General features: G+C 39.8%; 1 protein-coding gene across 5 annotated transcripts in view; it reads right to left on the bottom strand.

Moving 5' to 3' along the window:
• wu:fj29h11 (protein NO VEIN) overlaps window positions 1–25,638 on the bottom strand; it is a 64,212-nt gene that overhangs the window by 5,815 nt on the left and 32,759 nt on the right. For 4 of the 5 annotated variants that reach the window (XM_038304326.1, XM_038304330.1, XM_038304332.1 and 1 more), the window contains 26 exons: window positions 24,254–24,377; window positions 23,917–24,139; window positions 23,692–23,839; window positions 23,402–23,579; window positions 20,993–21,170; window positions 20,787–20,913; window positions 20,545–20,664; window positions 17,656–17,806; window positions 17,461–17,573; window positions 17,212–17,362; window positions 16,875–17,123; window positions 16,568–16,783; window positions 11,232–11,413; window positions 10,632–10,815; window positions 9,486–9,628; window positions 8,284–8,465; window positions 7,050–7,309; window positions 6,741–6,978; window positions 6,477–6,660; window positions 5,461–5,587; window positions 4,365–4,451; window positions 3,619–3,792; window positions 3,250–3,530; window positions 1,630–1,778; window positions 921–1,000; window positions 195–314 (listed from right to left, as the gene is read on the bottom strand). In XM_038304326.1, the coding sequence (XP_038160254.1) occupies window positions 195–314; window positions 921–1,000; window positions 1,630–1,778; window positions 3,250–3,530; window positions 3,619–3,792; window positions 4,365–4,451; window positions 5,461–5,587; window positions 6,477–6,660; window positions 6,741–6,978; window positions 7,050–7,309; window positions 8,284–8,465; window positions 9,486–9,628; window positions 10,632–10,815; window positions 11,232–11,413; window positions 16,568–16,783; window positions 16,875–17,123; window positions 17,212–17,362; window positions 17,461–17,573; window positions 17,656–17,806; window positions 20,545–20,664; window positions 20,787–20,913; window positions 20,993–21,170; window positions 23,402–23,579; window positions 23,692–23,839; window positions 23,917–24,139; window positions 24,254–24,377 (4,369 nt within the window). The remainder of the gene's footprint in view (window positions 1–194; window positions 315–920; window positions 1,001–1,629; window positions 1,779–3,249; window positions 3,531–3,618; window positions 3,793–4,364; window positions 4,452–5,460; window positions 5,588–6,476; window positions 6,661–6,740; window positions 6,979–7,049; window positions 7,310–8,283; window positions 8,466–9,485; window positions 9,629–10,631; window positions 10,816–11,231; window positions 11,414–16,567; window positions 16,784–16,874; window positions 17,124–17,211; window positions 17,363–17,460; window positions 17,574–17,655; window positions 17,807–20,544; window positions 20,665–20,786; window positions 20,914–20,992; window positions 21,171–23,401; window positions 23,580–23,691; window positions 23,840–23,916; window positions 24,140–24,253; window positions 24,378–25,638) is intronic. The other variant, XM_038304331.1, reaches the window with a different exon arrangement.

Raw genomic sequence — 25,638 nt, 5'->3', positions numbered from 1 at the left:
GCTACTTAGTGGGATCTAACTGGTTCTTGATCAGTCAACTAGTCACCATGAGGAGAGTTAGATTTAGGACTATAGGAATGCTCTGGTAATGTTTAGGTTTATTCTTAAGGTTAGGAAATAGAAAGGACTTAAAATAAGCAATCAATAGAAGTCAATGGAAGTCCCACAGCTGTGTGGGTGTGAATGTTTGGTACCTCTGTCCATAGTGGGCTCTAGCGTGCGGGGCTCTGGAACCTCCCAGTGCTCCTCGTCGGCGGGCAGCTCTCCGATGTTCTCTTTCCTCATCAATCTGTCCAGAGCCCTTTGATCCTGTAGACGGTGGTTTAATATTACTTCTTTTGCAATTCAAATTTCCATAACAGTTAATTAAAAAATAAAGGTGAAACTTTTTAGATTCAAACAATAATAAATTCAAAAACTGATGGAAAAACTGAAGGATTTTATTTTGTCATTTTTGTGCACCAATTGTATAAAAAAATAAATTTCGTTAAGTAAAGCTCACTAGACTTTTTCTTTTTTTAAAGTGCACCCTTGATAAAGGTTACAACTGTTTCTAGTATCTTTATAATTCCTGAATATTAATCGATGTTAAATTTCTAACATAATTTATCAGGAAAATAACTCCAATATGTTCCAAGAATTCAGCTGAATTTTATGCAGACTTTCTTTTGATCACCATGAGCTGCCTTTGTTCTTCAATGCAGAAGAGGTGAGGAGAGCACCTTCATCAGAGGAGGATCAAAGAGGAGGCCCAGTGTGAGCCCCTCTGCAGAGATTAACGGTAAGCCGCAGTATAACTCCCCTCGGGGGGAAAAAAGCCATTTCTTGTAGCTACAGTGAGGGCTGGTGACAGGAAGCGAGTCTCTGAGCGAGAGAGGACTCTCTTTAAAGGGAGAGGATTAGCGATCGTATATCACTTACGCTGTTTATGGCGATGCTCAGGAAGTGCTTCAGGTCTTTTCTGTGGCTGCTCTCAGTGCAGAAGAGCTTCACCAACTCACTGCAACAAATAAACAACCTCATCTCAGACATTTCACGGTTAAATCAACCAGTTGATTTTCCTGGAACAGATGGTTATGTTACAGCAACAAACAAACACATAAAAACCAGCATCCCTTCAGAGCAGACCTGTAAGGCCAACAGCAGGGATTCATATTGTCATTGGTACATTTTGTACGTTTTCAGATTCGATGAAAAGTTCAGTTCTTTTGGATGAAAGGAAAGGATTTAAAACCAGGATTACAAATTTCTGTATTTCTTCAGAGTATAAAAATGCTTTACTCAGAGCGCTTTAACTGCTCCAGATTTTTTCAGACTGTATAACAAAAAAAGTGTATTTTACTTAACCCCAGGATCAAAGAAGTTAGGGCTTAGAAGAGATTACTAGAGGCACTATGAGATGATTTAAGATTCACCTATCTAAATGAGCATAACTGAAAGAATGTATCCAGAAGACAGTTTAAACCACACTCCCTCTATGACAGATAGATCTATCTGCACAGACTATATCTATAAAAAGAAGAAAATGTACAGAACAGAAGAGGCGACTCGGTGCGACCAGATGATACGAACAGCAATGGTTTGATGAACGCTTAAGGCTTCAGGTGAAAGTTTGAGCAGCACACAAACCTCAGGATTTCCAGTTTCTCTGTGATGTGGTCCATCTGGATGTAGAACTCCTTCTCATCTGTCAGCAGGCAGATGACATCCTTCAGCTCTATCACTGGAGCCTCTCCTTCAGCGATGTCCAGCTGGTAGCGAATATACAGCTTCCCCACCTGAGAACAGGCAGTGAGATGGAATTAGATTGTAAGTATGTTGGTTTCAGCAGAAGAGGCAGGAATCCAAACCCAGATCCATTTATTTTGTGATATATTAAAACATCACAGAACCTAAAGTGGGAAGATAAGATTAAAGTGACCAAATATGAAGTTGACCTACATGAAAAACCCAGTGACTCTGACTCATTAAGGCACGCTGCTAAGAAGGACAACCCTTCATCTAGATGGGCAAATGCTAGGGGTTAGTATCGGCATGGGTGTTGCGATACGATTCGTGTCACGATACGGTATTATCACTATATTGCAATATCATCATACATTGAGATATTTTTTATATATTAAGATATTTTTCCTGCTATCAAAATAGCAGTCCGCTATGAAAAAGCAACCCCTGTTTATGTTCGTCAGATGATATTGATCGTTCAGTTATCTTGGTATCCATGTAGCTTGGGGTTTGAGGCAGTCCCTGATTGCCTCAACTACAGATATAGTGCTGCTCTGCACAGCAAAAGGGCTCCACAGCGCCATCTGCCAGAGTGGTGGTACAGAGGTAGCTCATTTTTCTTTTTCAGGTAAAAATGTTTTGCTTTAAAAACTAGGATACTAGGAACTAGTGTTGCGCTAATGCCTTTTTTTGGCCGATACCCAATACCTGGCTGTGCATTATTGGCCGATACCGATACCATCTGTTTGAAATTGATGGTAAATGGCCTGTACTTATATAGTACACTACATTAAGTTGTTAAGTTATTCACCCATTCACGCACACACTCACACACTGATGGTGGAAAGCTACACTGTAGCCACACCTGCCCTGGGGCTCACTGACAGAAGCGGGGCTGCCGTACACTGGCGCCACGGGGCCCTCTGACCACCATCAGTAGACAATGCAGGTGAACTGTCTTGCCCAAGGACACAACGACACTGAAAGTCGGAGCCGGGGCTTGAACCGTCAATCCTTCGATTTCAGGGCAAACTCCTACATCCGACGCCACTGTCTCCCCATATATGTATATATATGAAGAACTGCATACTACTTGGATGTAAAATAATTGCCATCATGGCTTTGTCAAGCTGCTGCCTACCTTTGTGAAGCAAAGACTAATACAAAGAACTTTTTATTGCCTACCAGGAGTGGGTGACAATAGTTTATTAAACTTTTGTCCCTCAAAATGGTATCGCTGCCCTATTTGTTGGTACTCGCCGATACCGATACCGCCATTTTAGTGCTGGATCGGGGCCCTGCCCGATACTGGTATCTGTGCAACACTACTAGGAACTGAAAGATTAAGATAATATCAGGCAGCCAAAAATTATGATATATTACCAGAAGGGTTTTTTTTTCATATCACAAGCAAATACTGGTAGAGAAAAACCAAAATACTCCAGATTCTACAACATGTCAGTTCACATCTCTCTAGAAATGAGAGCATCTAGAGGGGAATTTCTCTCAAAATGACTTGCCCACCTGTCCAAAGGAAAGGCTCTTGAGTTTCTCTGCTATGTTCCTGTCCTTCAGCTCAGAGTAAACCTCTGCCAGCTCCTCACGGTGGTAGAGGAACCTCTGGATGTAGGGGATGACCGAGCGCACCAGGGACTGCATGGGTGGACAGGGCCTCCAGCTCTCGGTTTGGGACTGGGACTTCACGCAGTCGGAGAGCTGACGAACGCCGCATATCTCCAGGAAGGAGAGTCTGTCCTCCTCTTTGAAGGCGGGTTTAGTGGCTCGATCTCCTGTGCCTGCTTGACCTGCCCGTCGACCACACAGCAAGTAAGAATCTTTTAAAACACTGCATGAGATTAAGAACTTGAGATCCTTCAGGCGGCAGCTTCGTACCAGTCTTACTCTTTTGAACGCTCTTCTTCTCTGGTGGTGGCAGGTGGAGGAGACAGACCTCATTGCGATGCTTGAAGATCTTCTCCAGCTCTTTGTCATCATTGATCATGGGTTTATGTCTCAGACTCACCCAACTGTCCTTCGTAGGGAAGACCCGCTTGTCAGACACCATGACTGAATGGAGAGACAAAGGACAGCAAGATCCAATCACTCGCTTTGGATCAAACTGTTTGTTTCTCTGTTTAAAATTAATCAAATCAACAGTGAGTGTTTGGGGGAGACAGATTATTTCAACTCCATGTTTCACATTGCTGACTGACCAAAACTAGATAAGAAAACAAGTAGAAAAATTAACTTTCCAGAATAAAACTCCATACGCTGGAGGTAAATAACTTGTGTGAAACCCAGAGAGGTGATGCAAGCAGCTGCAACCTGTCCCTTTAATTGCTTACTGATGCTGCGGCTGAAATGATCCGTGTTGCCGGGCGAAGAACCCAGTAAAGTCCACCATTTTTAGAATACACCCCTGCAGGTTACTAAATATTTCACATTTTAGGCAGGATTTAAAATACAAAGTGCCTCTAAGATAGATGATGAATCTGCACTATAAATCACTCCTTTCTTCCTTCGTTCTCCTGGGAGAGTTTTTCCAGGCTGCTGCACCAAATTCTCCCCACCGACAGACAGCATGTTGGGTCTCAACAGAGGGTTTGTCTGATTAAAGAGGTAAGGGGCATGTTACTCACCTTTCAACTGGGAGGTATAATTCTTATCAAATCTGCTCTGAGGAATGTTTTCCTGCTCTCCAGTCACTTTGCGCTTACATTTATGAGCTGTGAAAATAGAATAAATGATATCACTGTATTTATGTATATCACTGTATTTAATGGTGCCACATTAATCCCAACTTGTTGCAACAAGACGAGTCATCTCACATTTTTGTTGTAATTTTTTATCTAAATCTACTTATGGGTAATCTTTTATTCTAGCACATTGCTTCAAATTGACTACTGACTGACCTGCATATCACCACCTTCTATTATGGGAAGGTTGTTTACATGTGGGAGCTGTTAGTAACATGAGCTTACACACAAAGGTGATGGCACCCTTTTAACTTTAACTCATTGCACATTACCATCACAAACGTTTAGACGCTTCAGTGGATTTAAGTGACAGACTAACAGTGAGGAGAAAATGACACAAATGCAATTAGGAATAATATAGAACAATTTAAACTACAGCTACATTTCGGGGGCAAATATCTACATATGCATTATTGCAATGAAAATATGCAATATCGGGTCTGTGCAGGAAGCCTTTGATCCTGCATTAATGGATTTGCTGCATTTAGGGACATGTATTAACATCCTGCATGTAAATATATTTAGACAGTTGCATGCAGTCTTACTGCATTTGTACTAACCTGCTGCAAAATTCAAAGTGGTTAGAATGTTATGATGAAAAAGAAGAATTTTCCTGCTTTCAATAAACTGCATGGTAATTATTATCTTTGCCCATAATGAAGTCTGAATTGTTCATTGCAAAACAACTTAACACATATTTAAGAGCAGCTTCTATCAACAACAATTTGAAGTCCCGTTGCAAGAAAGAAAATCTAGTAAAATGCGACAGACTGTGAAACAGTTCACAGGGTATGAATAATTATTAAGAATTTAATACTGAATGGTACTCATTACAATAAAGATGATCAGACAAAGAAAACTAGTCAGGATGTAGCAAAATGTCTTACTTCCTCTTGAAGACAAGACTTGTTAACAGATGGGACAGAGTGAAGAAGTGTGAGACACGGAGTGAGAAAGTGTCTGCAGCTGAAGTCCTTACCGAGTTTGGCGTAGAGCGCAGAGACGTCCTGCAGCACCTCAGCAGTCGGTATGGCTGCAGAGGAGCAGATGAGCTCCAACAAACCCACGTACTGCTTCATGCTGGGACTGTCCTCAACGTTCAGCCGCTACAGATATAACCACAGATGCATCACTACCTCACATTGGTGCACATTTCCTTCTTTATCCCACCTCATGTTTCTCTAAGCACAATCATTTCTTGTAAAATGTGGTATTAGAAATATTATAAATAAAATTTGATTTTTAGTATTTTTTTTAAGTATGGGCTAACTCAGCAGGCAAACTAATATTAATACACTGAAAAGCAGACATCCCAAGTCTCCTGGAAGTTCCGGGATTCACGGAAGCCCACGAGTCGGATAAATTATCCCAGATTTTAGACTCTTCGAGATGGTGTTTTTTTTATGCGAGTGAGAGCATGCAGGCAGTACAATAATTCGGGCATCATGTGCGGATTAGAAATGATTTGATTGCACAGACACAACAAGAGAGAGCGGGGTGTGAGGAGGAGGTTGCTAGTGAAACTTGACCTAATCTGTTCAAAGCGATGCTCTCTTCAACGAGCGTTTCAGGAGACTGGTTGTCAGAGATCGCACTGATAATCCAATCATTTTCGGTTTACTCTCACCTAGTTACCACTCAAAGCTGTGCATCCTGTGAAATGGCAGAGGTTGATTCCTCGAGTACAAAACGGAAATATAAGACTCATTTTACAGAAGAATATACTAAAGTATATCCATGTTTAGTGAAGGTGAAGAATGACTAAGTCCCCTGACGTACATGTACATGGGTCGTGCACACTAACCACTGCACCACCTGCACGCCCCAGAACCTGGATATTTTTTAGGTTTACGAGCCGTATGAGAGGAATGAAAGGTCCCAGGGTGACGTCACATGTGTGACTCAGTCTGAGTGATTTAAAAAGGTTAAACAGCAACCTTTGCTGTGAATGTTGTTAGCCGGATATATTAGAACGACCTTATCGGAGGAGCTTACTTTCAGGAAGAAGTCCCTCATTCCCTCCAGCTGGCTGTAAAAAGGAGCCAGCACTTTGGGCTGCAGGTTGGGGTTGTCTTCTTTCTGAGTTAGCAGTTTGTAACGCTTGAACATTTCTGTGTTGTCACTCCAGCACACCTCCTTCAGGTGGTAGAAGCGTCCCGAGCAGACGCAATCATCAGGCCTGCAGGAAGTTTTACACAGTGCTTTAGGGTTAAACCCAAATGTTAAACCAAACGGCTGCGCATGGTCTGCACACTATACCTTTTACTTCCTACAAACACAGCGGGGGTGTGCTGGAAGAGCTCCTTCAAGTCTCTCTGGTTACATTTGTCATCCAGGTAGGTGTAGACGTTGTGAATGTGCTCTACGGTTGTAGTGAACTGCGCCCCCTCCGTCTCCTCTTCGGCTGAGCTTCCTTCTTGATTGTCCTCTTTAGGTTTGATGCACCACTTCTTCAGGAACTCAATCAGAACATCCACTGAGACAGTTTCTCTCATCCCTGGAATTGAGACGGACGGTTCAAACAGGTCCACTACATCAGGACTGGCGTTCGGAATTTTTTGTTCTCACCTAGAGCTTTGCTGAAGGCGCTGGAGCTCATGTCCACATAAAAGACGTGCATCCCCAGCAGCCTGGTGACCTCGTCTGATTTCAGATAGACTGAGCTCGGACAGAGGTACTGTCTCTTCTGGTTTTCTTCCTCTGTTGGCCGATAAGCAGGCACCCATTCCAGACGGGACAATAAGTAGTAGAAGGAGGACCTGGTGTTCTTGACTGGTCGCCTGTCGCTGTCAATAAGCTGAGCTGTGAGGTACTGAGAGTAACAGTGTCTGGAAGAAAGAATGTTAGAAAAATGTAAATGTCATTATTTTATTTGAACTGTTACAGGCATTAGCCCTGCTAGGAACGTTTTGTTTTTTTAACTTCAAACAGGGAGAGAAAATGTTTGTTAGAGGAAGGGCCTGGCCTTATCCAGCTATGCTGTTGCAGGTGACTGATCACCATCGGTGTAGGTACCAGATCTGCTCGGGTGGTCAGATCTGCCTCTGCAAACGTCAAATCTGTCTCTATGCGGGCGACCACGCCTCCTGCGTCCGACTATGTGTCAGACAGTCGCAAACCCGCATAGACCTCAAGCGGAAATACGCAGACAAAAAGCAGCTGTGATTGGTTCTTGGTATGCCTTTCCAGCTGGCTGTGTGGTCGTCCTTTTCGATTCGATGCCGGGACGCGCCTTTTATAAAAACTGAGGAACAACTACAATAGAGAACCTATGTGCTCTCCTTTGTAAATGGTAAATGGCATGTACTTATATAGTGCTTTTTCAAGTCAGGACACAACGACACTGAAAGTCAGAGCCGGCTTGAACCGTCCTTCGATTTCAGGGCAAACTCCTACATCCAACGCCACTGTCGCTCCAGTGGCCTGGAGTTGTCTTTTTGCCAACTCCATTAACAGCACCTGTTCCTCTTCAATGTCTAGCAACTCTAGATCCATCTCAGTGACCGGGATGTCTTGCAGACGCGCCGTTGTTGTTTTGGAAGATAAACACTTCCGCCGAAAACAGGTTTGCAACCAGACCCAAGCGACATTTAATGTGTGCGGTTGCAGAAGTCTAATCTGCCCTTGACTCTGCTGACCGACATGGTCTCCTCCATAAATCAATAATGACCTCATGGCTACAGCAGAGGTGAAAAGGTTTACAGTCTGTCTTAATATAATCCCTAAACCATTATCCATAGCTATTCATTTAAACCCCAACAGGAATCTTCACATAATTGCAATTTTCGGATCAGAGGGTTACCCGGTGTCCCAGTTGGTCTCCAGCAGCTGTAACAAAGCCACCCTCTGTTGCAGGAGAACGGGGTCTGGGAGCTGAGCTGTGGCCAGGGCCTGGAACTCCTCACAGGGATAGTCATCCAGCACAAAGTCCTTTCCTGGACTTTGGCGCCATGTTGAACTTTCAGCTGACCAAGGACTCGAAGCCTGGCGGAAGAGCAGGGAAATAATGAGTTGAATAATGAGTACAGGAGAAAATTGGGCTCTTCCAGAGTTTAGATATTTTCATAGATTTTCCTCTCTGTGACCTTTCCATATAATCCTTCCATAACTTCCAGGTATTATTAGCATGCAGGGTGTACTGTTTGAGCTGAGTACAGTTTTTTTTTTTTCGTGTGATGTATGAAGAAATCACAGCTGCTCGCTTAGTAATTGTCTCATCTTATATCCATGTTATATCCCTTGCAGCTGTAGCCCAGGATAAAAGAGGAAAGCAGGAATGTGGGATGTCGACATGTCACATCAGTCACCTTTCTCTGCCTCAAAGCCACCACGGATCTCTTGTTCTCGGTCTGACTCATAATCCCTCACATTTTCCTCTTTAATCACTAACCTATTCGTCACGATGACTCACTGATGCAGAACAGGATCCTCAGCTGCTCTCACAACCCATCCAGAGGTTTTCTTCCAGCGTGCTCACAGACTGTGAGGTCCAGGGTTATATTTGTAATTATGATCCTCAGGGTTTATGTGCTGGGGAACATACTGACCGCTTTTCCTCGCCCTTATCTCGTCTGCTACTCTCCGTTATTAAATTGTTCACATCAGTTATTTTATTATGAGTTTTGTGTTTCGTCTCTTTCCATCAAAGCGACATCTGACCCAGTTTAGCTGTGTCTCTATCCAGGTTAAAGCCACGGCTCTGTAGTTCTTTCCAATAGAAAGTACACCTGGCTCACCTGTTCCCTGTCTCTTCCTAGGAGAGTTATTGCAGGGGAACTAGCGTCACTAATTTAAAAAAACAATTAACCGGATTTATCAGTGTTGTATAACAGAATAAAGATGATTTTTAAGTAGATTTAAAAGTAACTTTTTCATTATTTTTAAATGGATTTTTAAATGACTGATAGTATATAACAGCATTTTAATGGTACAAATAAAGTGGCTTATTTTACATAATTAAAATGATTTGGATCCCTTGATCTTGTAACAAGATGCCCTCCTCACCAGCTCTGCAGAGGTGAGCTTCCGGCGCTCTTTGCGGATGATGAGGCCGTCTCTGACGCCCAGTGTGCTGAACAGCTCTCTCCATCCCGCTACATCGCCGTCTGACTCCACGTAACAGGGACTCAGCAGGATCCAGTCGCAGCCTGGTGGAGGGGAGAGCAGACAGGCAGCGAGATGAAGGTTGAACAAGAGAATAAAAACAAAAAAACCACGAAGAAAACAGAAAGGTAAGCAGCTAACAGTGTGTGAAGCTTTTAAAAGCTATTTTTAGTTATTAATCATCTAAGTAAGGTAAAATATCAGTTTGATGAATCTGCTTTGTTGATTTTTAGAATTACCGACTGTAACATGGCAACTATATTTCTATGACAAGCTGAGTCAAAGTAACCTCAGGTTCTGGCAGCAATGGAAGGCAAAAAAAGCTAAAAGACATTTGTTATTTTAAAGGAAAATTAACTAGAAAACTCACATCTCCACATTAAATATTTGCCTTCAAACGCATAAAAAATGCATCAGTTTATCAGAGATGGATCCTAACAAAATGGGTTTGATAGAGTTTTTAAAATCCTTATCACCAACAGATCATAAGCAAATACATGGAAGAAAAACTGAAATAATAAACATTAAACATAAAAACCAAGGATGCAGGCGGGGTAGGAAGTTCGACATTTACTCTATGCTTTTTTATTTCTACAAGGTCAAGAGTAAACACTTAAACAAGAATATATTCTGTAGGTGAAAGGAATATAAAAAAAACACAATTTTGGAAGATTTTAGATTTTTTTAGATCTTAGATTATTTACTGTTAATATAAACAATATACTTATTGATAATTGGTGTTCTTTGCTTTTCTTTTGTTTTTTTTACTTTTATGTAAAAAAGGAAGGAAGGAAGAAGGAAGGTAGGTAGGTAGGTTATGGATCTGTTTTTCCCACAGTATTATAAACGCTTCACAGCTACTTCTATAACACTCACATTGTGTCCTGTTCAATATTTCCTCCAATTTTAATGTTTTTCTTTTTAACACACATTTCTAGACTGAGAATCAAACACAGGTGATCTCAGAAGATCTGAGACTCTTAATGCATCTCTGCAGTCTGAAACGAGCTTTGAACGTCTGTTTGATTGTGCGTCTGTTGTTCCTACCAGGCAGAGCTTTAGGCAGGTTGATGTTGCCGTACTCCTCAGAGAAATGCACTCTTTCGGTAGCCGGGCACAGCAGCCCCCTGCAGGTGAGGACGGGTACTGCGATGTCTGAGTACTCCTGGCTAGAGGAGGAGTGCTGCTTGATGAAAACCAAGTAACTGACAACCACCGACTGAGGCTTTGACTTGAGTTGGAATAGACAGGAAGATCAGGTAGGAATAAAACAAAATTAAGAGAAAAAGGTTAAATAAAACAATTTCCAAAGGTTTCTCTGTGATATTTGTTCACCTTACCACTGCAAAAACAATCCAGAAATAAGTAAAAAATGGCTTAAATTAAGTATATTTAGCCTTAATTTGAGCAGGTAAATAAGATGATTTGCCAATGGAATGAGTATTTTCACTCTTAAAATAAGATAGTTAGATAATATTTACTTGAAATAAGACGATAAAATAGTTTTTTCTTATTTTAAAAGGAAATTGTCTTGTTCCATTGGCAAAGTGTCTTACTTACCTCCTCAAATCAAGGAAAAACACACTTATTTTAAGAAAAAATAACTTATTGAGATTTATATTTTTTGCAGTGTTGAAGTTGTCTTACCTTCCATTTGTTGCCGTTGATGGTGGGGTAGATGTGCTGCTCCAGCAGCTCCTGCGGCTCCATTTCATGGACTCCGAGCCTTTTTAGCAGCTCCCGGACCTGCTGGCTTTCCAGGGGATCCAAACAGTTCAGCAGGGTGGGGGGGACCATGCTAAGATCCTTGTACAACGCAGAGAGTGGACCTTCAAAAAGATTTAGATCAAGGACTGGTCGGATTAGTGATTCTACATGGATACCCTGCCAAAAATATAAATATATATAATATTTTTTCTTAAAAGAAGTGCATTTGTTCTGGAATTAAAGAGGTAAGTGAGACACTTTGCCAATAAAACAAGAAAATTTACATTTAGAATAAGAAAAATCAATTGCATGTGCATATTATCTAATCATCTTGTTTAAGGGTAAAGAAACTCATTCCATTGGCAGATCATCTTATTTACCTACTCCAATTAAGGGGAAATACACTTAATTTGTGAAATTTTAACTTATTTCTTGTTTTTGCAGTGCACCAGGCACTAAGTACTAATATAAGCAACTTATGACCAATCAGGAAAAGACTTCTGTATAGTTACAGTCTATGAATGAATGAATGGTGTTACAATTTACCATTTCTCAGCATTTCTTAGCTGGAGTTTATGGGAAAAAATATAAAATAGAAGAGAAAAAGTAATTTTCAATTTGCCACTTTTAAAAGAAGACTCAGAATAATTATGTCACAGATATTTGAAGAAGTTTAACCATATATAGATTTTCTGATATAGAGAGAACCGGCTAAGCTACTGACAAAATCTTTGCTTTATTTTTATGACAAAAAGATTTTCATTTTCACTTTATCTAGAAAGAGGAATAATAACAATAACATTTTTGTTTTTAAGGAGAAATTCAGCAGATAAAAACTTTATAAGAATGCAAGATTAGAAACCTGTTACAGAGAGTCTGACTTCAAATAAACTAAAGAGGACATATTCAATACATTTAGGCATAATCACAAGAATTGATTTAAAGCCTGTTTTTTAGTTCCAAATAATAAACTGTTTGGCTTTTGCTAAGATTTACCCTCATTTTTGATTTATTCACAAACATCCATCAGCACTTTGAACAGAAAATCTCTACTGACCTACTTTGCTGCTGTGGTCTGAAGCCCACTGATGCCTGCACTGCTGAATATTTCAGGAGAACACTGTCTTCAACTTAGCTGTCTCTGAAGTTAAACACACTCATCTCTGTTCACGTCACCTCCAAGCACAGCCTGCACACTGTTAATGCAACAGCAATCTCTGGCCTGAAAACTAACCAAATCTATTTCTATGACAACGCAACAAAATGCATTTTAAATTGCATCTGCAGCCAGAAAAAATTCACACTTAAGATCAGGGATAACCAATTAAAAATCAGCAGGGTCTGAATAAAGAAAATCCTCAACCAGTAAAGGTCTGGAGACATTTTTAATTATAATCTGTTACTTTAAACAGCATTTAACAACAAAATAAAATGCTGATTTTAGTGCATCCATGTTATACATTGACTTTTTAAATAACAAAATATATAAAAAGAAAATAGAACATTTTTCAATTTTAAAACCTAAAGGGTTTTTTGAAGTAGAGAACAACAATCGTTGAATTTGGTATGTAGGCAATTTCCAAATTAACATGTTTCATAAAACACCTGAACATGAATGTTTGTTTTCTTTTCTATGCCTTAATGAGAGCAGTGGGCTTTATTCTGCCCTGCAAGGCTTTAAACCTGGGTTTGAATGCAGACAAAGCCATTCTAAAGCACATATCAAGGTGTTCATTTTGAGCCTGGATCCATATTTATTTTTTATTCTGTTCATGTAAGGCTATTGATAAATAAAGCTGTGGAACATCAGCCTTCTGAGCAGCTTGCAAAAACACAGAGCCACTTAACCTACAAGATTATTCAAGAGGCTAAATGGCAGAAGAAGAATGCTTACATCAAAGTGAGAAAAATTAATTATTCATGCTTGGCACACCGAGGCTGGGCTTTGGTTGCCGTTTCTGAGCGTTCTGACGCAAAACGAAGGCGGTGAATCTGTACTTTCATGTTCAGATAGAAGAGTCTTTACATCTGTTCATTTTTAGAAACAGGTCAGCTTTATCCTGACTGTGGAGCGATTTCCTACACCTACAGCGCTGCTCTGAATGCCTGAGTCTGCTGACTCCTATAAGGCAGGTGCTCTGAGTTTTTATGAGTCAGGTTTCCATAATTCTAAAGCTGCAATGTTTACCCAGGTGTTTTTTTTATTATTTTTATGAACTTTTCATGCTTTTAGAAATATCCTCTCAGAGAGATCATCTATTTTTTGTCTCTTTATCGGATTTTTATAAACTAAAAACTTAAAAACTGTGAAGCTTACAAAGCTGCCTCATTTACCTCGATTTCTGAAGCAGTTATTTAAAAGCCTCATTATTCCAAATCTATCTGATAAACAACAGTGTGACAAAGCTCCATTCAGCACCTCTCTCTATCTATGAGTCACCGCATATGATTATGCTTCTAGAAACATAGAGTGCTAAGGTTTTTAAACAACATAAAAGTGTTTATAACTACGGAAGCCGAGAGCAGCCATATTTGATTTTTCATTTTTAACTTTTTTCTTCTCAAGATAGCAACATAACTATCTCGTTAGCACATTAAAGGAGAAGTTCGGTTTTTTACACTTTAAGCCCATTTTCTGTAGTGTCCAGGATGAAATCGAATGATCGACACCAAAAGTTTGACAATTGCTCCTGTCTCTGCTTTTTGGCTCATTTAGAATCACCCCCTGGCTGCTTCATAATGGCTGCCATAGTGCATGTCGGATAATGTCCTTAAAACAACCTTAAACGTTCTTTTTTTAAAATATGCTACTCACCGGGTCGTCAGCGCTATTCAATGATGTTCCAAAAAAAGTCGAGGTGCTAACGTCTCTGTTAAACACTTTAAAAAACTCTGAAAATGGAATACGAAAGGTGGATTCTTGATTCTCGACGTCGGAGTACACAGAGTGAAGCGAAAAGACTTCAACTGTGTAAACAGGCCCCATTTCCGTTTCCGGTGGCAGGGGAATATTGACTATTCCTACAGAACTCAATGGGATTTACAAAATGCTAAATAAAACAAGACAGGAACGGTTTTTCTTTACGAAACTTTTTTTGGAACGTCATTGAACAGCGCTGACGACACGGTGAGTAGCATATTTAAAAAAAAGAACGTTTAAGGTTGTTTTAAGGACATTATCCGACATGCACTATGGCAGCCATTCTAAAGCAGCCAGGGGTGGATTCTAAATGAGCCAAAAAGCAGAGACAGGAGCAATTGTCAAACTTTTGGTGTCGATCATTCGATTTCATCCTGGACACTACAGAAAATGGGCTTAAAGTGTAAAAAACCGAACTTCTCCTTTAACTGTTATCTTGTTGTAACGGGATAATTACAGCTATTAAACCGTTATTGATTTCTTGAGATAACGAGTAACGATTAAACTGTATGAGTAATGAATGAGGCTGGCCAACCAATTAACCTAACAGTCTCTATGCAGAAAGACCGGGGATTGTTTTTTAATGAAAATCTTTAATCTGGACTCCTTTTGGACGTTAATGCATCTTATACCTGTTACAGGCTTAACACTGTTCAGAAAACACCCAGTGACAGAACACTGCATAGGTCTAATTGCTTATTAATCAGAAGAGGAAGCAAATTATCATCAAACCAGAGGTGTCAAGTAACGAGGTACAAATACTTTGTTACTGTACTTAAGTACACTTTTTAGGTATCTATACTTTACTCTATTACCTATTTTTCTTCCTACTTCTGACTTCTACTCATTACATTTTCACACTGTTCTTTCTATTGCTTACATTTTTAAAACAACCGTTACACGTTACTCTTGTCTTCGGTTTAATGCAGAGGTCAGGGCTTAGCGGACCGCTGTCTGTTGTTATGCCGAAAAGTGCATCCCTGCTGAGATATGCATCCCCAGTGGCGGGCGGGAGCATGCCTCGCCCTGTACAACTGCATATCAACGAGGAAAACTGATCAAAATAGGACCAATGGAGCTACTTGTTGTTATATTAATGATATAAAAACGTTTAAATATACCTCTTGTGGGAAAAAATTTTGGTTATTTGGCAGATTCATTTACAAAAGTAGGGGTGTTATGAACAACATTAAATCCAAAGATTTTGTCCGAGGTACAGCTGATTTATTTGTTGTTGTCTCTTGTTATTCACACACAACAATAAACAGTGATAGCCGACGTGAGTTTTGAAACTGCAAAGTTTGTTTTAAGCGGAAAATCAAGCGGGCATCTACACAGACCAGTGTGAAGCATTCACGAGCGTCAGATAGCTATGGTGCATTCAGGACCATGGGACATTTCACACTTACAAGGAAAGAGGCATAAATGGAACAGAACTTAAGTCATACAATAATGTATCTATTCAGAAACAGTGTGGGCTTTATTATAATACTGAATGCCTGTTTAAAAGCTCCAAATGAGGCTTCAGATCATAAAGCAACAATTACGCTGTTATTGTTTTACAGGCAGAATTAGCATTTGCTGACCCTTGTCCTTTAACTACTGATGGATATACAGGAATAAAGTCATACAAGTGTCAACTCCTCTGAGATAGCACGGGATGCAATTTTTGGCAATTTCTATTTTATTTTATTTTTTTAACTCAGTGTATAACATGAATGCATAAATACCTCATTTTATTTCAGTGTTAAATTCAGTGTTAAAGTAACAGATCATTAAAAATGTCTCTAGACCTTTACTGGTTGATGATTTTCTTTATTCGGACCCCGCTGATTTTTAATTGGTTACCCCTGGTTTAGTGTTTATAAATATTTATTTCACGTCACATCTAGTGGAAACTAGTGTCATTGGATGAGTCGTATAACGCAAACACTCATTGGTTAGCTAAAGGAAATCATCAGAAGCAAGCAGGTGTTCTTCAAACTGAAAACGTGAATTGTCTATGCCATGCTACAATGTCGGAATCAGAAAACGATGTTGAAATGTCTGAAAGGTCGGACACAGGCGCTAGCATATTGGGAGATGGATACCAACAAGACTTCCCTCATCCTTGGCCCTATCTCAAAGAAATTTTCGAAATAGTTGAAAAATTGAGGGACGAAAACTCAATGGTAAAGTAAATAATTCTTATTTCAACTGTTGCGTATATTAGCTGCGACATATAAATCTATAGTAGTCTTTATTGTCTGATCAAGAGTACATTTATATATATGTTTAAGCCAGAATGATTTGACATTTAAATATGTTTTCCCTACGACTTTAATAAAGGTTATGAAGGTGGAAACCATCACATTACCTGTCTGAACCTGAGCTTTCTTCTTCTTCTTCGTCTTGGTTTCTTCTGGGGGGAAAAACACGCTCTCCGCGCTGAGTGCCACCACACGTCCGTCCGCCAGAGGTATGATGGTTAGCTCTCTGAGGTTCTGGAGAATGGATTCCGCCTCTCCGTAGCCATGCTCAATCGCTCGAAAGTTACAAACCAGTAGCCTGGCCAACTGGCGAAGACCCCCCTCTGAAACCGTGACAGATACAGTCAGTTTCTCTAAACCTCTACAACTTTTCTTTTTTTAAATCTGGTTAGTTTGAACTGTTATGCCACACACCTGTATGGATGCCCTCCGCTCTCACCAGCTCCTTTGCCATAGCGGTGGTTACTGTGGTAACGTCTGCTCCCCGCAGGTACCGGACTCCCATGTTAGTGAGCAGGGAAGCGGGAGGTGGGGGGCTCAGACCTGGATGGAGGTAAGACAGAGACAGATGCCTTTCCAGCTCATTACTGCCGATCACGTCACGGATCACGGCGTCCTGACAGACGGCCACCTGGGACGGCAGCTTGTACACCACCTCGCCACCTGGGAATCACAGTTACTCTATGCTGAGTCTGAACTCTGCCTGATCGTTTTGAGTTTTCTTTTCACAATATGCATTTGGGAGTATTACCTGAACCAAGTGTCGGCAGGAAGGCTCTGCCTTTCAGCAGCTGAATAATCTGCCCAGCAACAGGCTTGAAGAAGTCCAGCACCTCATCAGGCAGGGGGATAAAATGCAGGAACTGACAAAGACCTTTCAGCCCACTGTACTCTGGATGAGCCTGAAACACACGAAAAACCTCTCATTTCTTTTCCTCATTCATAAATGTATCACTAATATTGTCTGTATTAATCCTGTTTAGGACCATTTTTCCCTTACAGTGAAGACTTCCATGGCTTTGAGGAACAGTTGCGGTATTTCTGATCGAAGCCACTGGTTCCAGGAGCTGTCTCTATCAACATCTTCCCTAGAAGAAGGGATGTCGAAATCGCCTAAAGGAAAAAAATGAAACTAATTCATCCCAGAAATTTCTTTTCTTCCACAAACCATTTATTCTGGATTCTCTCTTCTCACCTTGGATGATAAAACGGAAGCCAAAACTACGGAGGGGCAGGTAAGCAAAGACTGGCTGCTTTTGTGGCTGGCAAACGATGTCAGAGTCTGCCTCGTTGGCGCCCAGCTGAAAAGCCAGAGCGAGCTCGGTCGACTCAACGTCTTCTTTTATCTGAGAGAGAAACATCTGTTTGAGCACAGCTGACAGACAGGCTGGCTGCTTCAAGTAGATCAAAAAGGGAGGCCTAATTATAAGCACATTGCTGAAAACCGTGTTATGAATGGAAACATGCAAAGGAAATTGATGTGACAACCCAAAACAAGTCAGTTCATAGTTATAAAATGCAAAAATAAAAATAATAATACTTGGTTTTTTCAACCATTTTTTAAAATAGAAATAAAATTTTTGTTATTCTTTGAGTTGGTGAAGTTTATTATATCCTCATAAAACAATAGTTTTTTTTCTGATGTGACGGTAGCATCTTTACAAGGCAAGGCAAGTTTAGCTATAGAGCACAATTCAGTACAAAGACAATTCAAAGTACTTCAAATGAATTAAACAGTAAAATAGAAGGTAAATTAAAGCATAATAAATAATAATAAATAAAAACACCATAAAGTAGGTAGTAAACTAAATAAAACTTAAACAAATGATAACAGTTTAACAGTCAAAAGAATCTAAACCAATGAGTTTTTTCCTGGCTTAAAAGAACTCAGGCTTTTCATTAGTTTTACAGCTCTCTGTACTTAATTTCCCTTCGGGTTTAATAAAGTATTTTTGATTTGAATCTGAGCTGAATAAATGGAGTATATGAACCAAATGCTGCGTCTCCCTGCGTTAAGAGTAGGCCTGAACTAGAATATCTGAGCATTAAAAGAAGGGATGCTAAAAACGCTAATGGAACACTGCAACAACGGCTTGATTTTTGCAACAGAGATTCAGTGATAATTCTCAATGACATGAGCTTTATGTTTATGTGCACAGGCTAAAAAGTACAATACAGTGAACCCTCGCTATAACGCGGTTCACTTTTCACGGTCTCACTGCTTCAAGGATTTGCATCATGCATTGTTAAACTTTATTGTCAAACATAATCGATGGTGACATGTCGGTTTATAAGGATCTTTTGGCCCAGAAGAAAAAAAAACCGACAACAACTACCGATAACTATGTTCTTCTCTCCAAAAAACACACCTGCACCGCAGGCTTTAGAAGAAAAAAATGCCACAGAGCAATCAGGATGCAGCGGCTCCATCAAAGAGCAGTGAAATAGTGTACTGTACACGTCAGTCACTATTTGTCCTACTGTACTTTGTATTTTTTTTAATAATCATTTTTCATTTTCTCCCGTTCCAATCAGTCACGGTGGGGCGGTGCTGATCCCCGCAATATTAACCCTTCAGTTCGTATTGATGATTAAAATTATTATTTATTTATTTATAACTATATTATTTTACAGTACAGTACAGTAGTTATTTGTTAAAAAAAAAAAGCAACAAACGTTTACACTTAACTTGTATTTGTTTAACAAATGCTTGGGCCTGTAAAAAGATTTTGTTCCTTGATTTCAATGTTTTATGGAGTATTTCATTGTATAACTGTAAAAAAATAAAGGTTTCTACTTCATGGATTTCCAAGTAACTCAGAAACTCTAAATCAGGTCACAAATCGAGACTCTGCATCACACTGATAACGTCATACTTGCACTACATGGTACCATATATATTTATTTATTTTTGCAATGCTCTCACACTATGTACATTTGATCACTGCTTCACTTTATGAATGGAAATGTTCTTTTTCACTGCTAAGCTGCTCATTCACCGTCAAAATCTGTATAAACGAAATTTCGTTTTGTATACACTGTGTATACAAAATGACAATAAAGTTTGTCTAAGAAACATCCAGATTTCAGTAGCCCCTGCTCATCTTCTTAGCTCCTGTTCCTTCTTCTTTCATGGGATCAGCAGTAGAAACATGGCAAGAAATCGGGACAGCCGGATGACCTGAGTGGGCTGGTTGACCTTTGATGACCTCTAAAAACATCTCTTTATATCTTTAAAATAATTGCGGCACAAACAAAAATTTTTGCTGCACAAACCAGCACAAACGTAGCACAAACTTTTGACACTAATTTTGTCTGATTTAAAGAAGGTGGGGGGGCCAACTTCACTCAGGTAGCTGGATGTCATTACGTGATAGAAATTAACATCAAAATGGGACTACAGCCGTCCAGAAAACAACTAGAAAGTCTCATCAATGCAGCGAACGCCTGAAGCTCTCCGTTATAAACCCAAAACATAAAGAGGTGTGTCTCATACAGAGTGCACATTAACAAAGTCCTGTCATGCAAAGGATTGTGTGAATCCACATAAATCTTAAGTGCCAAATGGAAACATTTGTAGGTTCCTTTGCTAAAGACTATCAATAATAAACCTTTGGTTACTCTTCCTCATTTCTTCTTTACTGCCAGACAAATTCGGAGAGCACCTTTCACGACAACGGCTAACACATTTCCATTTTGGCTTAGGTGTCCTGACCTATACGCACTATTCAGATGAATCCCTTAACTGCATATTGAGGAGGTATTTCAGTTATTGGATTCATGAGTGTAGAAGCAGAGAGAGCCTAAAAGGTGCCGGACTGTAATTTAAGACTCCCAGAGTAACTTAACAACCCCCCAAAAATCATACAAAGTTGTCTGTAGATTTCTTGTCTGTAGAAGTATTTTTGTAAATGTATTTTGAATTTCTTTAAACTATTTTCACAAATTAAGACAATGAAAAGTAACCTCTGGTTTTTATTGTTGGATCTTTATTAGAAATAATTTGCCTCTATATCAGGAACAGTATCAGTTTTAGCTGGTTCTGAAATAAAAAGTGTGACTGTATTTAAGAAATATGCTTTACCTTCTTGGGCTGCAGTGTGGTTTTCACCACCAGCCAGCGCTCTGTACCCTCTGTATGCTCCACCTCCAACACATTGTGACTAAGATCTTTGCGAGTCATTGTCACGAGACGCTTCTCGCTCTGCAGATGGAGGCAGGAGTGATAAAAAAAAAAAAAAAAAAGATGTTGCTTTTATTAGAAGGGTACATTATTAACGTAGACAAACTGCATACACACATCTGCATGTGCAAACAATGACCGACCTGGTTGCAGATGGTGATGGAGCGCAGGCGGTGCAGAAAGAGCAGCAGGGAGGGATGAACGTCATGGAACAGGTTCCTTGTTTGATGACTTTCAGAACGCAATGGAAGGCAGATTTTTGTGGTCCAGCTAAAAAAGGAGGCAAATAAAAGATGGTCTTGGCTGGTCTGTGTAATAGAGCAACATAAAAAAGACCCAGCAATCCTACCTCTGTAGATGGATGCCCTTGAGCTGTGCATCCAGAGGCCTCTCCTCTTCGCTCCAGTGGGGGAGGATGTATCCCATGGGGCCGCAGTTCTTGTCGAAGCGCAGGTGGAAGCCGTTGGAGTGGATCTCAGGACAATCTGTGACCTTAAACACAGACTTGAAGCCAATCCCTTTTTGTCCTGCACGAAGCAGCAAACATAAAAAAGGTAATAATATAAAGATCAGTAAATGTACGTTTAGACTTCATTTTAAATGCTGATGAAAGTGGTAACAACATAATCTTCTCTTTAGTTCCATGCATACAGTCAGAACATCACAAATACTGTCCAAAAAATAAAAAAACACTTAAACTTACATTAGACAAGTGCTTTTTTTGTTGTAAAAATAGTTTCAACAGCAAAAAAAAAAATACATGAGTATCATCATCCTGCAGCGAGTGCTCCCATGGTAACACTCTTCAATGTTATTGCTGTTACTGATGGAAGACGTTAATATAAGTAAATGATTTAAAGTAGTCCTGGGATTTTAATGCATTCAAATCAATGAATTAATTGTAACACAATTAATTTCATTTTCTCATATACACACTAAAGTCCCACATTGGAACCTTCGTACTTGTTGTTTCTTATACACACGTAAATCTGATGCACGAGCAGGCATCTGACAAGGCATCTGGCCTTTTCTCAATTCACGAGAACGTGAGTGAGCCAGCAGCATAAATCTGGGTCAATTGGAACAGAAGCGCACTCGTGACGACACCACACGCTCGGCTCCTTTGGAGCTGCATTTCACCCCCTGTTATTAATAGTCTCTAGATAATAATAATTCTTAATTTTTTTATTTAGTGGGTGAATAATAATTAACAAAGTCAGATAAACACAAATCAAATAAACATTTTGCCAAATAAGACAAAAAAACGCCATATAAGCCTGCAGTCCTTCACACACGACTATGCTGAGAGAGGGCTGCTGAAGAAGGGCTAACGTTCGACCTGGCTCACGTTACCCTCGGAGGTCCGCTGGTTGCAGCGGCCCTCTCAGCTCCGGAATTGTTTTTTTGAATTACAAATTAAATCGGTAAATTGGCCATATAGTTATGCTTTAAAGTATAATATTCTCGCCTCAAATTATCTTACAATACACTTTTATTGCACAACAGCAACAGAAAAGAGAACTTTTAACTGAATACTCTGAGCTCTGTGAGCGCTCTATTGAAAGCTGCTGCAGTGCATGCTGGGACAGCTGTCAATGTCAAGAACAGACAAGTCTGCTGTGATGCATGCTGGGTAAAGAGGGAGGGGTGAGAACAACATCCGGGGACTTTGTCCGTTCTCGGTCTGCTGTTCTTGTGAATTAGAACAGTACTATCTGTCTCTGTCTTACCAGGAGTACAGGAGATGGTCCTCCTGGGATATTCCAGCTTTGGAACAGTGGTTTGATCCAAATACCACAAATTGGTAGGGACATCTAAGCTACGGCAGAAGTGCTTCTGTGGTCGTCATAATAAGGTCTATCCAAATAAGCCTGGCAGTAAGGAAGGAAAAATGACCAGGAAGGATTATATGTGTTGGTAACTGGCTTAATGAGAAACAGTAGCCTCAGTGGTAGGCCTAAATGTTTAATGGTACTAAATGCTAAATATTAAATAGTAATTGTTAAGAAATGCTTAATGCAGAGCTGGACTTTCATAGTTCTGTCAGTATTAGAATTCCTCCTCCCCACATTTAGCGTCCTTAATGTTCATGGACTGGGCGCACTTCTATAGATGCGTTTTTTTTTTTTTTTTAAGAAGGAACATAAAATATCAGGCATTTCTAAATAAAGCTAAATAGTTTCAACCAATCTGAGGGTTTAATAATCTAAATAATTCATTAAACCCAAGAAATATATGTGTTGCTGTGCTGCTTATATGGTTATTTATTCAATAATTGATGAGCAAAAAAGCTCTATGAATTAAAAAATTGGTTTATTTTGTCCATATGGTTTTCGAATAAAATTGGATTATTTGGGATTTATTCATTTCAGGCCCTTTTTAAAAAAATCACATTCCACCTTTGGTTTAAATTAAAAATAGAAGACTCTATTCAAAGTTAAATATATTTCCTATTACATTGTGGGAAGTGATATTCATACAGGCTAGGAGAGCCAAAGTGCAAATCTTTTAATAAAGAACAAGATGGCTGAGCCAATCAGAGAAAAGCAGTTTATTCTTTTTGGCTTTTTTTGTTTTTTTTACTTTCTCTTTAAGTTTCACTCTAATTATATAAATCTGGCGCTGTTGCACATAGTTACAATTAATTAAATTAAAAACTTTTATGTTTATTAATCTGAAAAGAAATTAAATTACACTTTTAAATCAATTAAACCCCATTGAATTAATTAAATCTTTATTAATTAAAATATTAAATTACCAATGTATCCATATTTGTGTTTTCCCTTGGTGCTGCGGCCAACATCACAGATGGCTCTGATGTTCTTCTCCTGGAAGCCCGACTCGTTGTTCAGGACAGTGATGCAGTCTCTCTCGACCACAAAGGCGAGGGCTGGAACCACGCCACCCTCACAGGGATAGCTGTTGTCGTCGGCATTCTGGCAAAAGATTGCAGAAAAGTCAAAAGAAAATCGAGGGGATTTCGTCTCGTTTGTTGGAAGTCGATTAAGGGGTTATGTTTTAAGGGTTTTCGAGTGTTTGAGGAGCCACCTGAATGAGTTCCAGGACAAAGTGTGTGTCTTTGCTGTAGAGCTCAGTGGACAGGCGATCCAAGCTGCGGCCCAGTCGCTCCTGGTGGACCTGCATCAACTTCTGGCCTTCTGCATTCAGCTCCACCCCGATGCCAAACTCACTTTTCCTGTAAGAACAGCAGGAATTATCAATAAGCTCTAATCAAAAACAAAATTGACACCTAATTGCAATAAATACACAAACCTGATGTCTTCAATGATGCTTTTCTGAGGACAGAGGGATTCCTCTGCCTGACAGCTGACTACGTCCTTTTCTTCCTCCTCAGACTTGTCGATCTGTTCTTCGCTCTGACCGCTTTCAGCTTCACTGCTCATGTTGGAGGTCTCTCCATTAGGAATTGAGACCAGCTCATACAGCTCCTCCTCATCCTCCTCTTCATCGATCTCTCCTGCTTGGTCTCCATTCACTGGAGGAAGATAGTTGGGGAACAATGAAGGAATAGGTTATTTTTAATTCAGAGAAACAATACAAAAACAACCCAGAAACTTGATTTAAGTAAAGAAAAAAAGGTTTTATCCACCCTGCTGAGTGCCGTGATTGAGTGAAGACACAGAGCTGCTATCCGCGATGTCCTCCTCATTGAACTCGTCTTCACTCATATTCAAAGCGGACAAACTGCTGCTGGCAGAATCTAGGAGATTTGGCTAAAAGAAGAGAAATGAAAGGATAAAAAGATGATTAACATACCACATTTTGCTGCTGAACCATTAGCTCTCCAATCTGTTTACTGGACTCTCTGCATGATGGCCTATTTAACACAGTGCTCTAGAAAATCCTTCTACCCTTAAATTTATTCTTTTTTTCCCACTCACTTAAATTTTTTGGACTTTTTTACACTAATTGTTATATTAGGCAAAGAAAAGTTGATAGAACAAAAATTTTTTTTTTTATTATTGTTATCTAAGCTACAAACTCTTTCCAAAAAAAAAAATATACGGCAATGGAAAAGTTGTAAAATTTCCATAATGTTATATATTATAGCTTTTTGGACCCAATATTAAAATTATTTCAAGTAATTTTTTTTTTTTTTTTATGGAATTCAGTTCATAAAACCAGGGGATGCTCAGTGGAGCAGTGGGCAGCTCTGCTGCCTTGCAGCAAGAAGGTTCTGGGTTCGATTCTCAGCCCGGGCACTTTCTGCATAGAGCTTGCATGTTCTTGGTGTTTCTGTTGGTTCTTTCTGGGTACTCTGGTTTCCTCCCACAGTCCTAAAACATGACTGTTAGGTTAATTGGCTTCTCTAAATTCTCCTTAGGTGTGAGTGTGTGATTGTTTGTCTCTGTGATGGACTGGCGACTTGTCCAGGTTCTACCATGCCTCTCGCCTGTACAGCTGGAGATAGTCACCAGCACCTCTCGTGGGTTCATATAACCAACAAATATAATAAAATTGTTTTATAATGAATATAAACCAATGAAAAATTTAGAATACTGTGAAGAATTTTGCAGGAAACTAATTTTCTACACTAACTGTCACATCCTAAACACCCAAAATGGTTAAAAAAAAAAACAATAAAGGTTTCCACAGGTGTTCAAACTGTTTAAATTTGGTTTAATATGGGGAAGATCGCTTTCATCACTACTGAAGAAGACCACCATTGATACCCTTCATAGGATGGGTAAGCCACAAAAGTCCATAGGTAAGGAGGCTGGCTGTCACAGAGCGTTGTGTCCAAGCATTTCAAGCAAGAATTCTAGTGGAAGTCAAAATGTGGCTAGATGATGCATCAGCTAAAGAGAAGACTGTGGGCTTCAGCCAATTATCAAAAAGAGATGATTCAAAGATGTGGCAGAGATCTAGAAAGAGCAGAATGAGGCGGGAACCCAAACTATAAAAACCTCCTCACTCAGTAGGATCTGGTCCCTGCCCTTACCTTCAGATGCACCGAAACCTGGTTCGATGTTC

Source organism: Cyprinodon tularosa, unplaced genomic scaffold, assembly GCF_016077235.1.
Source record: "Cyprinodon tularosa strain WSP-4 unplaced genomic scaffold, ASM1607723v1 ctg531, whole genome shotgun sequence".
Lineage (NCBI taxonomy): Eukaryota > Metazoa > Chordata > Actinopteri > Cyprinodontiformes > Cyprinodontidae > Cyprinodon > Cyprinodon tularosa.
The sequence above is the reverse complement of the archived record's forward strand: the minus strand, read 5'-3'. Positions and strand labels throughout refer to the sequence as shown.